This window comes from Chionomys nivalis, chromosome 26, assembly GCF_950005125.1.
Source record: "Chionomys nivalis chromosome 26, mChiNiv1.1, whole genome shotgun sequence".
NCBI lineage: Eukaryota > Metazoa > Chordata > Mammalia > Rodentia > Cricetidae > Chionomys > Chionomys nivalis.
The window spans coordinates 10,555,568-10,570,385 of NC_080111.1; the positions used below are offsets into that span (position 1 = coordinate 10,555,568).

The following is a 14,818-nucleotide window of genomic DNA, read 5'->3' on the forward strand; positions in this document are numbered from 1 at the left end:
TGTAGACCAGGCTGGTCTCGAACTCACAGAGATTCGCCTGCCTCTGCCTCCCGAGTGCTGGGATTAAAGGCGTGCGCCACTACCGCCCGGCTTCTCAGCCACTTTTAAATAGACACCAAAATTACAAAGAACTAGGCGCTAATGCTAGTAAAGGAATGAGCTTAGTAGTCAGAGCCAGAGCACAGAGGCAAAAACAGAGACTTTCCTTCTTCAATATACTTTATATGTGACTGCTGCTACCAGAACATGAGATGCTGTTAAAGTTGGGTCACAGTTTTTTTGGGTTTTTTGTTTTTTTTTTTAAATATTTATTTATTTATTATGCATACAATATTCTGTCTGTGTGTATGCCTGCAGGCCAGAAGAGGGCACCAGACCTCATTACAGATGATTGTGAGCCACCATGTGGTTGCCGGGAATTGAACTCAGGACCTTTGGAAGAGCAGGCAATGCTCTTAACCACTGAGCCATCTCTCCAGCCCCATGGGTCATAGTTTTTGACTGAGATTTCTTTCTTTCTTTCTTTTTCTGGTGATTTCAAGGCAGGATTTATCTGTGTCGTTGTGGAACTCATTCTATCACCCAGACTGGTCTCAAACTCAGAAAATCCCACTGCCTCTTCCTCTTGAGTCAGGGTGTTAAAAGTGTTTACTGGCAGCAAGCAGCTAAAGGTGGTCTTATCATTGAAAGACCTGGATAAATCCAGACACCCCCCCCCCCAAGCAGGAAGAAAATAGCCAAAAATCCAAGCAGGAAGAGAAGAATCAAAAATCTAGGATTAGCTGGTTCAGTGACTGTGTTTCAGGAACTAGCTGAAGATAAAGTTAGATTCTAATCATCACAATAATCTTGAGACAGGGAGTTTCCCCCTTGTGATTGCCATTGTATTGTGTTTTAAGAACTAGCTGATTATGACCTTGAAAGTGGTCCTGAGAGGCAGGGAGTTGCCCCTTGTGACCATCACTGGATTTTTCAGAATTTTCTATGACCCTTTTGGATTACTGGGCTTGGTTTCTTCCTTTAAAAACTCCTTCTCCCGGCCACTCAGGGTCGAACTCTTCCCCTGCGTGGGTTATGAGTCTCGGCCCCAGTGCACTGGTTCCCGTCTCATCGATTAAAGCCTCATGTGATTGCAGCAAGGATGGTCTCTCATGAGTTACTGGAAGGTCATGTTATCTCGAGACTTGAGTGAGAGTCTCCCCAGCACTGAGGGTCTTTCTTCATCTCAAACTATCCAGATTAATGGAGGAGTTTCCCACTTCAAAACATTTAGGTAAAATCTCTCTCAGGTATAATCACTTCTTTGTTTATTAGATGAACTCAGGAGCAGTCAGTTTGACTACCACAAACAGGCATCTCAGTAGCCAAGGCAGAAGAAATGAGAAAGATTTCTTGCCTGTGGGAGGCATGAAGAGCATTGGAGTTATTTTCAAAACAGTATTTTTCCTCAACAAAGGAAGCATTGGGACTTTACTTACGGAGTCTGAACATGCTCATGTCATGTTTTCCTATTTCTTAAACATGTTCCGTTAACAAATCCACTTCTAAGCATGATAACAATGTAAAATCAGAGACATTTAGGGACATTCTTACCACAAAGTCTTGTAGGAACATATGTAAGATAGACAAATGATGGAAAGAAATGCCTCTGGTATGTTCATATTGTACCATATGTTCTTTTTTTTTTTTTTTTTTTTTTTTTTTTTTTTGTTTTTCGAGACAGGGTTTCTCTGTGGTTTTGGAGCCTGTCCTGAAACTAGCTCTTGTAGACCAGGCTGGTCTCGAACTCACAGAGATCCGCCTGCCTCTGCCTCCTGAGTGCTGGGATTAAAGGCTTGCGCCACCACCGCCCGGCCTGTACCATATGTTCTTAGTTGAAAATCAAGTAGATGACATTGTAAAAAGTCAATTGTCAATCTTGACAAAGTCAAAGGCCCAGATTAAGTTTAGGTAAGCAAAAGCCTTTTTGTTTTCACTCCCTCTGTTCCCGAACATGGCAGGGAAAAGCAGGCTGCGCTCAGCCTTTGCCATGCCCACCTTGTGGAGGAAGCTGCCTTGGACACAGCCCAAGTCCGGGAACTCTGCTTACAGTCGCCCGCCCCCACAGGCAATGACTGACTGAAGTGAGGAGGGGTCCAGGAGGTGCTGGAGCCCAATTCCAAACAGCCTTCCTGAGCTGCTTGCAAGTTTCACAGAGACCAACTGTTCCCAGCTCCCAGACCGCAGCTGTGGGATGCTTGGGGTACAGCAATGGCCAAGCAGAGCCGGTTGTGGTGGCGCACGCTGCTAGGATTTACTGAAGAAAACAGGGCAGCAATGGTGGCTGAGCTGAACAGTTTTCTTAAAGGGACATTAGCCCTTTGATACAAAAACTCTCTTACTACGACTAAGAAGATCAAAGAAGAAATCTTCCTGAGGTTTGGTCTGCCCAAGGTAATCGGGATTGTTGGTAAAACTGCCTTGTTGCCCAGGAAAGTCAGGGCATGGGTAAGACTTGGGGAAATTACATTAAAAATTACTGACCCCAGAGTTCAGGACAAGTATTAAAAAAAAAAAAAAAACAAGACCGGCTGGGAATGACTGGGCAGCCACCCCCCTTCCTTTGTCCTGTTCTGAATCCGAAACACCCCTTTCAGGATCCTATGTAAAACAGTATATAATCCTAAAGCTGTTCTTCCCAGACTGTTATCTATCTATCTGAACCAGCCCGGACACCCGGAAATCTCGCATCTATTCCAGAATTTTGACTCCTGGGGTATACCCAAAGGAAGGCAAGAAAAGCGCAGCACTCCACAGCCAGAGCAGCAGCCGCCAGCTCACATCTGTTTGCGCCGCAATCCACACCTCCTCAAGCCCTTGCTTTGTTACCCAGGTCCATCTGTAACAATCCCCATGCACACCAGAAATTGACTTGGCAGATTTCTTCACAAACCGGAGGGATGGTATGGACCACCTCCAAAATAGTCCCTGATTTCTGTCAACTAGTAGCAGGGCTAGCCTCCTGGGATATCCGAGATGCATATCCCCCACTGCTGCCCCTGGAGGCTGGCAGATTTTCCCCTGTAGGAAATATTTGGGTGCGGGGGTCCAGAATACAGATGCCACTTGGGAAAGCTAGATTTTTATACTGTGGTGCCTGAAAATGTAAAACTACTGGGGATGCTTATTAAAAACCTAGTTCTTCTTGGGACTGGATAATTGTCCATAAAAATAATACTTCCAAAGCAATGTTCCATGTGGAGCACAGGGACCTGTGACATCTCCCCGACTTGTCTCCCAGGGGCGAGCAGGACTGTCTCCATGGGTATTGGGAAGGACTTGGGGCATGCAATGGTATTTCCCAAACAGGATACAGCAGCAAGATTTAGGTGCCACCTTGGGTTTTTTTTTTTGTTTTGTTTTGTTTTTTTTCTTTTTTGGTTTTTCGAGACAGGGTTTCTCCGTGCCACCTTGGTTTTTTGAGACAGAATTTCTCTGTAGCTTTGGAGCCTGTCCTGGAACTAGCTCTTGAAGACCAGGCTGGCCTCAAACTCACAGAGATCCGCCTGCCTCTGCCTCCCGAGTGCTGGCATTGAAGGCGTGTAAAATGTTTTATCACGTAAAGATGGAAGTTGGAGTTCCAGTAAAATCCTGGACTCCAGGCACTCAGACCCAGACAGATTACTATAGTAGCAGAAATCATAGATCTAGGGATATGGAAGATGAAAAAGTTTTGTATTCCTTTTGTGTGAATGTATACATTGCCTCTAGGCTTTACTAGTCTCTTGATACTATGAAACCCTGAAGAACAACATATGTAATCTGCAAAGAAAGAGTCCAGTCTTCCTGGACAAGTTGGAGGATGCAAAATGCTGTCTTCTAGAAATGACATAGCTGTTGCACTCATGAAATCTTTGTGGTTGTTACCTGCTCAATACCTGAGAAAGATCTAGCCAAATCGATCAGACAGCATTACAGCAGAGAGAAGGTGTAAGGGAGGAAGAAAGATGAGGAAAGAGAGAGCATGAATAAAAGTTGTGAAGGGAGTGTGATCAAGATACTGTGTTTACATATGGGATTGTTAAGAACAGATACAGGACAAAAAAAAATCTAGATTTTCTGAAACAGAGTCTCACATTCACTGAGAAATCCTGTTTTCTATGGTTTATAATTCCGAAGGCTAGCGGATGGGATTGGGGAAGGAGGGAAGGAGAGAGGTTTAAGCATTCCTTAGGTGAGCCCTCCTTCCATCAGGCCCCCGGCTTGGGGTGCCCACCTTCCTTATGGCTGGACACCTGGCTTCAGACTTTGCCTTCTCACCCCCACTTAGTGGGTGTGATGGATCGGGAGGGCTGGAGCCAGGCTGGGTGGACTTTTGGACTTGGACAATCTTCTAAGAGCTTCAAGGTGGGCCTGGAATTGGGCCAGGCTCAGAGGTTCTGGGGATCTCCCCTTGTCCCCCGCTGTATGAGTTCTGTGGAGGGATGGCATACTGTGGACCTCAGATTGGAGTGGGCACAGTGCCCCAAGTTGGCCTGGAGACTTTGCAGCAAGAGGATCAGGCAGGAGCAGGAGTGGAGAGCATTGCAAAGGGGGCCTCCTCTAGGTCCGGCCATGAAGTTGGAGAAGGTGGAACCAAGTCTCGAGGAGTCCCAGGACATGAAAGCCCTGCAGAAGGAGGTATTTTAAATTCTTGGTGGAGTCCTCAAAGTGGGGTCTGCAGGATGTTATCACTATAGCTACATGAGATGCCAAAAAAGAGTGGAAGAACTAGATGGGGAAGACCCAGCAGAGCTGAGTGGACAGAGGTCAGTTGACGGCAGTTTGTCCTCAAATACAGCCTAAACACTGCTCTCTGGCATTTGATCCTCAGGCTTTCACAAACCTCCATCCCTAATAGTTCACTCAAATCCACACCTCTTTGTCAACACCTGGTAACCTTAGCCTTAAAGTGACTTCCGTCCATGTCCTCATAACCTCAATGTCATTTTGAGTCACCACAAAACAAAGCTCCTAACTTAAGGTGTTCCAGGCACCTGGGAAACAGAATCTGATACCATTCCTACCAGTGAGCCTTCATGCCTACAAGTTACTATTCTCTCCTTACACGAGAACAGAACTCAAGCAGAAGTACACATGATATGTGAGTTTGTAGGCTCCAATTGCAGCCAAGTGTGTTGGTTAAATAGTTAACCATGTTTTAAAGACTTTTATTGTCTGTAGAGAGAGAGCTGCGGGCAGCCTTCCTGCCGTCCAGCTCCTGGCCGCCTGGCTAGCTTATGCCCCGAAATAACAACACACAAACTGTATTCATATAAACACTGCCTGGCCCATTATATCTAGCCTCTTCTTGGCTAACTCTCATATCTTGCTTAACCCATATCTAGTAATCTGTGTAGTACCACGAGATGGTGTCTTACCGGGAAAGATTCAGCATGTCTGACCTGGCGGCTTGCTCCATCGCATCTGACCCAGTGAGGAGAGGCATGGTGATTGTCTCACTTCCCTCTTACTCCCAGCATTCTGTTCTGTCTACTCCACCCACTTAAGGGCTGGCCTATCAAATGGGCCAAGGCAGTCTCTTTATTAAGCAGTGACCATCCTCCATCAATTGTCAGTTTGTTTACTGATCCTCATTTGTACTTTCCCCTGATTTTGGGGAGATTTTGGCTCAGAAATTCTTTTAGATCCAGTCTAAATTAGTTTCCAATGCTATCAATCTCTTATTTTTTCTGTGCCTTAAAGAATGAGGAAAAGATGAACTTAGATCATCCTTTTACACTTTATTGTTTTGAATGACATGTTCATGAGGCTGAGTAGATGGCTCAGCACTTAGAACATTGGTGACTCATCCACAGGGACTAACATTGATACCCAGCACCCACAACTGTGTGTACCTCCAGTCCCAGGGGATTAGACACTGTCTTCTGGCCACCACTGGTACCTGGGATACACATGTTATACACACTGGTCAAACTCCTACATCTAAATTAAATTTCATTCTTTCTTAACTTAACAGACACACAAAGAAAACCTATTTAAAATATATAATAAAATATAGACCTATCTTTTTGGCATTTGCTTTCCTGTCGCACTAAAAAGGCCAGAAAAATGCACCAGATTTTGAGGACCTGCAATTACAGGGAGTTCTGCCCAATATGTTGTGGTGCTCAGAATCAAACTTGGGTACCCAAGAGGAGCAGTACTCCTGAGACAATTCACCAGATCATACATATGCCATTATAATTATGAAGGTGAAGGTGTCAAACTGTTCCTTCTGTCTCTTATCACATGAAGGATAAAGTTCCCTCTGGATGGTTGTCAAAGAATTCAATGGACTGAATGTGAATGAAATTTCTATCTTGTTAACACAGTTCTATTTATGTGAGTAAAGATTATAAATGTTGGTTGAAATCAGTTTGAGTCCAGCCAGGTTTTATTAGGAAAAGTTCCATAATTTGGCATAGGCTTTTTCTTTCATAATTTTTTTGAGACAGGATATGCCTACATAGCTACTGATGCCAGGAATTCATTATGGGGAACAAGCTGGCCTCAAACATACTGAGATTGACCACAGCCACACTCCCATGTGCTGTGATTATAGCCATGTACTCTTAAGTCCAGTTGACATATGTATTTTTAAAGGACTTATCATTGAATCAGAGAAGAGAGAATGAAAGATTTAAATGGAGCATCATTGTTTAGATGAATACCAATATTTCTTGAAATTCTATAATTTAAATGATCAAATCATTTCATATATTCTCAATAAGGGGTTATTTTCTTTGCAATGTTAATTCCATCCATTTAAAAATGTTTGAAGTGTGTTTGTGTGAATACCCCCATGACATGATGTATACATAGCACTGACAGCAAAACTAACAGGGGTCTATGATCTACTTCTGCTTTGTGAGTTCTAGTGATGATACCTAGGGAACCATCTGGCTGCAAGTGACCTCAATGGCACTTATTTGGATATAAGAATTATTCATGAATGAGTTGATATAGGAGTGTTCATGTGTAGTTAAACATGCCCAAGTTAAAAAAAATATGGCAACATCTGTAAGAGTCTTATGGTTAACCCGGAGATAGAACTCAGGTTATCAGAATTAGCAGCAATGTACTTTACTAAATGAGGCAATTCTCTGGTGTATATTTTTGGTTATGAGAATGTTTTATCAATAAATATTTAGCTCTGAGAATGAATTAAAATGTATGATGGTATATTTTCATATGCAAAGAGAATTTATTATTCAAATTGTCTTGTGTTTCTCTATCCTTGAAGGAATTCACATTTACAATATGAAAAGAAGACTGTTGGGGTCAAGGGGCCACTTGTTCTTTTGGCCTAACATACATCCAAAATAATCTCACAGAAATTGTATTAATTAAATCATTGTTTGGCCCATTAGATCTAACTTCTCATTAGATAACTCCTACATATTAATTTAACCCATCTCCATTAATCTGTGCATCACTACAATGTTGTGGCCTACCAGCAAAGTTTCAGCATGTTTATCTCCAGTGGTGGGTCCATGGCGTCTCCCTGTTTTTACCCTTCCTTCTCCCAGCATTCAGTTCTGTCTTTCCAGCCTACCTAAGTTCTGTCCTATCAATAGGCCAATGTAGTTTCTTTATTCATTAATGGCAACCACAGCACACAGAGGAGACTCTCACATCAGAAGAAAATAATTTACTGATGTAATATTCAAATTTAATTTAATCACTAGTGACATGGCTCAGTGGGAAAGGACTGTTATGTGCTTAACAGTCCTTTGTGTTAGAAACTTAACCTTGATCCCTATAGAACATCAAGCTATGGTATGATATATACAACTGTTTGCTGATTAGCCTACTTTATTATATCTATATCAGAGAAATTAAAATACACCTTTGAATACACACATGAAGTGTTTAAAGATTCTTATACTCTCTTTAACTGTTATTTTAACATTAACATTGTCAAATTGTGTTGAGAAAACAGAACACATTAAGAGTTCATCATCTATCCTTGATCTTGTACTCAGGTGGCAGACATATGAGCATCATGTGTTCAAATATATCCCTGAATCATTAGTGACAGCCAAGCTAACATGAATAACAAACTACAAAAACTCAAGGGATTTTGTAAAAAGATGAAAATCAAAACCAGGAACAACAATCAATCACCTTTGCAAAGATACCCTTACTTGAAAAGTATGATTACACATGATTGGTTATTTGAACCAATGTACACATTACATAAAAAAACCTATTACTAAGTAAAGGCACAATAGAAGATGAATAAAAGCCATACAAGGAACGTAAGGACTACAACGTAAGCTTCACTAAATAGATTTGCCACACATACAGCACACTTTAGTATCTACCTCACATGTTTCAAAATAGAAAGCACAATGCAATGATATCCATCATCAGTCTTCAGTGAACATGGTACATAATTTACTTCCTTCAAGGTTATGATGAAAAATAATTTGTCTTGAAACTGAAGACAATTTTGATGGCTAAAGTCATTAACAAATTGTTTCCATGAATAGGACTTTCTTCATTATGAGTTTGGTCCTATTTCCAGAATTCAGTGTGATACAAATAAACTTTAAAATATTTATAGTATTAAAGTCATGGCTAAGTGATTAAGAAATGCTCTGTCCCAGGAATAACATCTTCCTGTAATTCCTGCTGCAAGAAGATCCAAGGTTTTAACTTTCTCAAGATACAGAACACACATTCACATTCCCACAGAGACATACACATATATCACATAATTACAATTAAAGCAAATTTGAAAACAATTTTTCTCTCATGAACATATTTCTCCTGTATGCATTCATTACTGTAAAAGAGGAGTTGAGGCATCTTACACTTTACACTATTTTTAAATCATCAATTAATTCATGCAAAGATAAAGTGAATTTAAACTTGAAATGAGAAAAATTAATTTTTCTAAGTTGGCAGTATCATTTGGGAAGATTTAGGACATGCTACCCTGCTGAAGGAAATATATCAGTGTAAGCTATGAGAATTTACACCCCTACGCCATTTCCAGTTTCAATGTTCTGCTTCATGTAGCAGATTATGGATGTGAGTTCTTAAGACTCAGCTGTAGTACCACGCCTGACACTTTTTGCCATGACATGTTCATGATGATCCTGTTATCCTCTAGAACCAAGGCCCAAATTAAATGCTTTTATAAGTTGAAATAGACATCATCTCACAACAGAAAAGGAGCCAGTACACATCCATAAATATTTACACCTGAATTACTTATTCCATACATTTGAAGAGAAGTGTAGAACTGAAGAGGGCTGCATTATCATTTAAATTGATCTGGCAAGTGTTAAAGTTCTAAAAGAAAGTGTAACTTGATTGCCAGAAGTTAAGCAATACCTACAGCTATGAAGGGAAGTTCACTCTACTAGATGTAGCAATTCTGTTCCTCTCTGAGATCCCCTTTATTCTTCTAAGAAACCTTCCCAGCAGAAATGTCTGTTGCCGATGTGCTGCTCCACTCTCCTAAGGGAGTATCCCATAAGAAGTGTTCATTGCTTCTGTGTTCTTCTCGGCTGAGTTTTTGAGCAGAGGTATCAATTGTATCTTGTTTCTACTCCACTAGGGATTTTCTGATCCACTTGAGTAAAAGAAGGTCTTTAAACAAATCTCGGCCAAGAGATTTATTGGGGAGGGAAGAATCCAGGATTGTGACTTCCTGTGCAAGGCTGGAAAGGGGCAGCTGCCTACTGAATGAGCATACACCTTATATAGGGCTTCTTAGGGCAGGAGCACTTCTAAGATTTTGAAGGTGGAAACTGGTTGGGTTTCAATCCCTGAGCTTGAACATGGTCAGAGATGGACTGGCTTTTGTGCTCAGGGATTGGTTGATTTTGTGCTCAGATATACAATGGTAGTTTTTTCGTTGGGCTCTGGTTTTAGAGCCAAAGTGGGTTTCTATCACTGGCACTTTATAAACTTTTGGCTCTGTTTTCAGGGTGATGTTGTTTCTTTCACTAGTTCTGGATTCAGGGATGAAGTGTATTCCTTTGGGTCTCATTTAAGGGACAGGTTGTGATTCATTGATTGGCTCTATCTCCTACCCATAGGACTTCATAAATTCTTAAATTAGGTTTTGTCCATTAGTTTCCTAGTGCAAAAAAAAAATAAAATCAGGTATCATAATTCTTCAATGGGTTGTTTACACTATAATTTTTTCTACATGGCTTAAAATCTTTTTTTTTTTTTTTGGTTTTTCGAGACAGGGTTTCTCTGTGGTTTTGGAGCCTGTCCTGGAACTAGCTCTTGTAGACCAGGCTGGTCTTGAACTCACAGAGATCCGCTTGCCTCTGCCTCCCAAGTGCTGGGATTAAAGGCGTGTGCCACCACCGCCCGGCTACATGGCTTAAAAATCTTAAAAAATAATTCAAAATAAGCTCTCAGTATCTTCTTCAGGTACCCAAAGACTTCTGTATTATGTAAAACCTTTACCAAATTGCTTACACACAAAAAGTTTTACTCCTATATAAAATAAAAACACTACGACACTGAATTCATTTAAGAGTTTCACTACAGTATGATTTTTCTTATGTTCTTGAAGACTACACTCATTAAATACACAGTTTAACTCCAGGATGGTTTGTTTTATGTATTTGGAGATTATTGTGACAAAGAATTTACCACACAAATTCCATTCATGAGTTTCTCTACAGTATGCATTATTTTATGTATTTGGAGATGAATATAAGATATGAAAAGACTTTATCACACTGATTTCATTCCTACTGTTTCTCTCCAGTATGTCTTCTTTTATGCCGTTTAAGACTACTGTGACAAATAAAGGCCTTACCACACTGATTACATTCATAGGGTTTCTCACCAGTATGTGTTCTTTTATGCCTTTGAAGACTACCTTTTTGAATAAAGGCCTTCCCACATTGATTACATTTATAGAGTTTCTCTCCAGCATGTGTTCTTTCATGCAATTGAAGACAACTGTGACGTGCAAAGGCCTTACCACACTGATTACATTCATAGGGTTTCTCTCCAGTATGTGTTCTTTTATGCAATTGAAGGTGACTATGTTGTGCAAAGGCCTTACCACACTGATTACATTCATAGGGTTTCTCTCCAGTATGTGTTCTTTTATGTATTTGAAGACAACTCTGAAATGCAAAGGCTTTACCACACTGATTACATTTGTAGGGTTTCTCTCCAGTATGTGTTCTTTTATGGCTTTGAAGAGTACTGTTTTCAGCAAAGGCCTTACCACACTGATTACATTCATAGGGTTTCTCTCCAGTATGTGTTCTTTTATGCTTGTGAAGATTACCCTGAGCTGCAAAGGCCTTACCACACTGATTACATTCATAGGGTTTCTCTCCAGTATGTGTTCTTTTATGCTTTTGAAAATTACCCTGACATGCAAAGGCCTTACCACACTGATTACATTCATAGGGTTTCTCCCCAGTATGTGTTCTTTTATGTATTTGAAGAACACTGTGTCTAGCAAAGGCCTTACCACACTGATTACATTCATAGGGTTTCTCTCCAGTATGTGTTCTTTTATGCCTTTGAAGATGACTGTGCCTGCCAAAGGCCTTACCACATTGATAACATTCATAGGGTTTCTCTCCATTAAGTGTTCTTTTATGGTTTTGAAGACTACTGTGATCAGCAATGGTTGTACCACACAGATTATATTCATACAGTATCCTTCCAGTTTGTGTTCTTTTATGACTTTGATGAGTCTTATAAAGAATAAAGTCTTTATCACCTTGACTATATTCATAGGGTTTCTCTCCAGTGTGTTTTCTTTTATTCATTTGAAGATCACTGAGATGAGCAAAGACTTTTCCACATTGCTTAATTTCATACTGTTGTTCTCCATTATGTGTATTTTCATTCCTTAGAAGGTGAGTGTCATAAGACCAGGCTTTAGCAGAGTGAGTATATACTGAATGTTTCTCTCCAGTTTGATTTCTTTCAATCCTGCAAGGAAAATTGGCACATGTAAAAGCTTTACCACATTCAATACACTGTTGAACCTCATATCTATATGAATAAATTTTATAATTAGTTCCAATCGTAAAGAGGAATCAGTTATTAAGATTTTATAACTTTGTTTAAAATCACTTCATTCTTTCATTAGGGGTCATTTTTCATCTCGAAGAATATGTGTGATTGTAAATTCCTTTGTTTCATGGTTTGCCTTTTCACCTTTACAAAAACATTTTTATATGACATTTTTCACAATTTTGAAGAGAACTGGATGCACTGAGAGCATTACCATCTTTACTGCATTCATAAATTTTACTATACTGTGAATCATATTACACTTGCTAAGTGAACTAGGAGACCCAGGTGAGTTTGCACAGACCTAGAACTCATGGGGCTTTTTTGTAATGTGAGTTTGTTGATGTATTAATGATGGTAGAAAACCAATTACTTGTATACTTGAATCAAATTCAACGAGTATACTCTACATGGGAACAACTGGTTATCTTCTAATTGTTCTTAAGGAGAGATGTGTGAAATCTTTCCATATCCCTTTGCTCATATGCTTGCATCAAGAGTCACATATGATACAGATAGTAAAGGAATAATAGTGAATAAAATACTTCCACACTGAATTCTCATGGTTTGACTTTCTGTTCTTCACAGACCTGTGGTATACATATTAAGGTTTCTCCACAACTGCCCCTTGACCCTTGACTCTAATGCTGCTTTCACTAAACTTAGCACAATCCCAAAAAGTATATGAGTAATATAAGACTTACCATAGGATTTTGATTTAGTGAAAAGTTTTGCAAGTATACTTATCTTCACTGAAATGTGTACACATTTTGTTTCATGGTGCTTTGATTCAAATGATAATATCTGTTGAGGCATTGATTTCTAGACTTCTTTCTTAAATGAATGCCTTGCAAATACATTTCACATACATGGAATTGAGGTGTATGGATTTGTGAGAAATTAATAACCATCAATGCATTTAAAGCTGTGCTTATTTATACTGTTGCTTTTGATTAATTGTTCCAGGACATATTACAGTCTCATCATAGGCACACTGTTATCAATTTTCACAACAAAATTACCTTGCAGGTCTTCTACAACATTGACAATGTTCTTTAGTGTTATTGTCTTCCCAAATGTATCCTAAAATACAGTACCAAGATATGTATGTTATATTATTTAACATTGTATAACATTTAGCTTATTATCTTAAGTGAACCTAAGAACTATTGACTACATTATTTACTTTATTCTTCTTCTTTCTAAATCAAATTACAGATATCATTAACCAAGGAAAAGTTGTCTTCATATTTTGAAACATGAAGAAAATTTATTTTTACCTATAGTAGTGAGGTTCCTGTAGGTCTCCAGCATCACATCTTTGTAGAGATTCTTCTGGGAAGGATCCAGCAAATCCCACTCTTCCTGAGTGAAGTTGATATGTATATCATCATAGGTCACAGCCTTCTAAAATATGCCAAACATGTGTACAATGGAAAGCACGACAGTGACAACATTGGAGATGCATACTTCTTTGACAGCATAGCTGTATGATTCTGGTGTTCTCCACTCTTATTCCATGACAAAGACAGTCACTTTAGATGGAAGTTGAAAAGGAGAGTCAATTCTGTCATTCCTCTACACTTTGAATGGGATTTCACCTTATACGAACAATGTTTATTAACAAGGAGAGACAAGGAAAAAGATCAACAATACTGAGAAAAGTGTATGAAAAATGACAGACTGCAAAAGGAAAAAAAGATGGACAAACTGGGTGTATTAGGGTATTGTGCGTTTAGCCACAATACTCAGAAAACAGAGGTGGGTATATTTGTTTCTGAGTGGAATGCCAGTCAAGTCTAAGCAATCAGGTTCAGGAGAGGTGGAAGTACACATGAAGACGCTGTCTCCATTGCAAAATTCAGTGAAAGAATAGCATAGAAAGAACTGAAAGGCACCTATTGAAGTTCCTACCAAGAGTTTGCTTTCACTCCAGTTCCGCATTCATCTTTCAGACACCTGAAGTACCCTAATTGAAACTACAATACCAGTAACATTTTGTAGAAAGAAACTGTCTGTTTAAAAAAAGTTACAAATGGATAAATGAAAACAATAGGAATATAAATGTTGGTCATAAATAACCAACATAGAGCAGGAGTGAGGGAAGAATAATACAGCACCCTTGCAAGTCTTGAATGAGGTGGACACATTTGCCAGTACTTACATGGGGTTCACAACTTTCCATTTTTCCCTGTTCAGGATTTATGAGATCCTTTGATCACTCTGATGGCCAGGTACCCATGTGGTTCATATCCATGCAGACATATAAAATAGCCATATTGATTTTAAAAAATCAAAGCAAGTATAACAAGCAAGAAGAATTGCATGCAACTACAATTTAATGACTCAAAATACTCAGGCAGTATTAGTGTTATGAATACATGGCACCCTGGGAATCAGAGTGATATCCTCTGTCAAATTTTAAAATTCAAGATAAGCATGAAGCAAAGCACAACAGCTTATATTTGACATGAAAAAAAAAAACCCTACATTCCAGGGACATCATCCAATAACATAAAAGCAAATAGAGACAAGAATGATGCCCCCCTTTTCATTCAGGAATTTGGAGCCACACAGCAAGGACTACTTAGATAAGCAAACAAAACAATTAAAGCAGCAGGTTACCAAACCCCTTAGCACTGAATACCAACTGTTTCTGCTACATCTTATGTTATTTAGAGATCAAGATTATAATGATGGTAAAAGCATTTCAGTAGTAAGTAGGAAGTTGGCTGTTAATGTCAAGTACAACACAGTGAATATAAATATCAGGAAA

The 14,818-nt window shown here is 39.5% G+C and overlaps 1 protein-coding gene across 1 annotated transcript; it reads right to left on the minus strand.

The window, feature by feature from the left end:
- Positions 1–10,748: 10,748 nt before the first annotated feature.
- Positions 10,749–14,227, minus strand: LOC130866745 (zinc finger protein 431-like). Its single transcript, XM_057758311.1, has 5 exons — positions 14,207–14,227; positions 13,323–13,449; positions 13,065–13,125; positions 11,930–11,958; positions 10,749–11,593 (listed from the first exon to the last, which is right to left on the minus strand). Exons 1-5 carry the CDS (start codon positions 14,225–14,227, stop codon positions 10,749–10,751), a joined length of 1,083 nt encoding a protein of 360 aa, XP_057614294.1.
- Between the last annotated feature and the right edge of the window lie 591 nt (positions 14,228–14,818).

Coding starts and splice junctions, on each gene's coding strand:
- LOC130866745 (XM_057758311.1), bottom strand. CDS start 14,227: ATGGAAAGTTGTGAACCCCAT. Junction 13,126..13,322: donor CAGGAACCTCACTACTATAG/GTAAAAATAAAT, acceptor ACTGTATTTTAG/GATACATTTGGGAAGACAAT. Junction 11,594..11,929: donor AAATCAAACTGGAGAGAAAC/ATTCAGTATATA, acceptor ATGGAGAGAAAC/CCTATGAATGTTATCAATGT.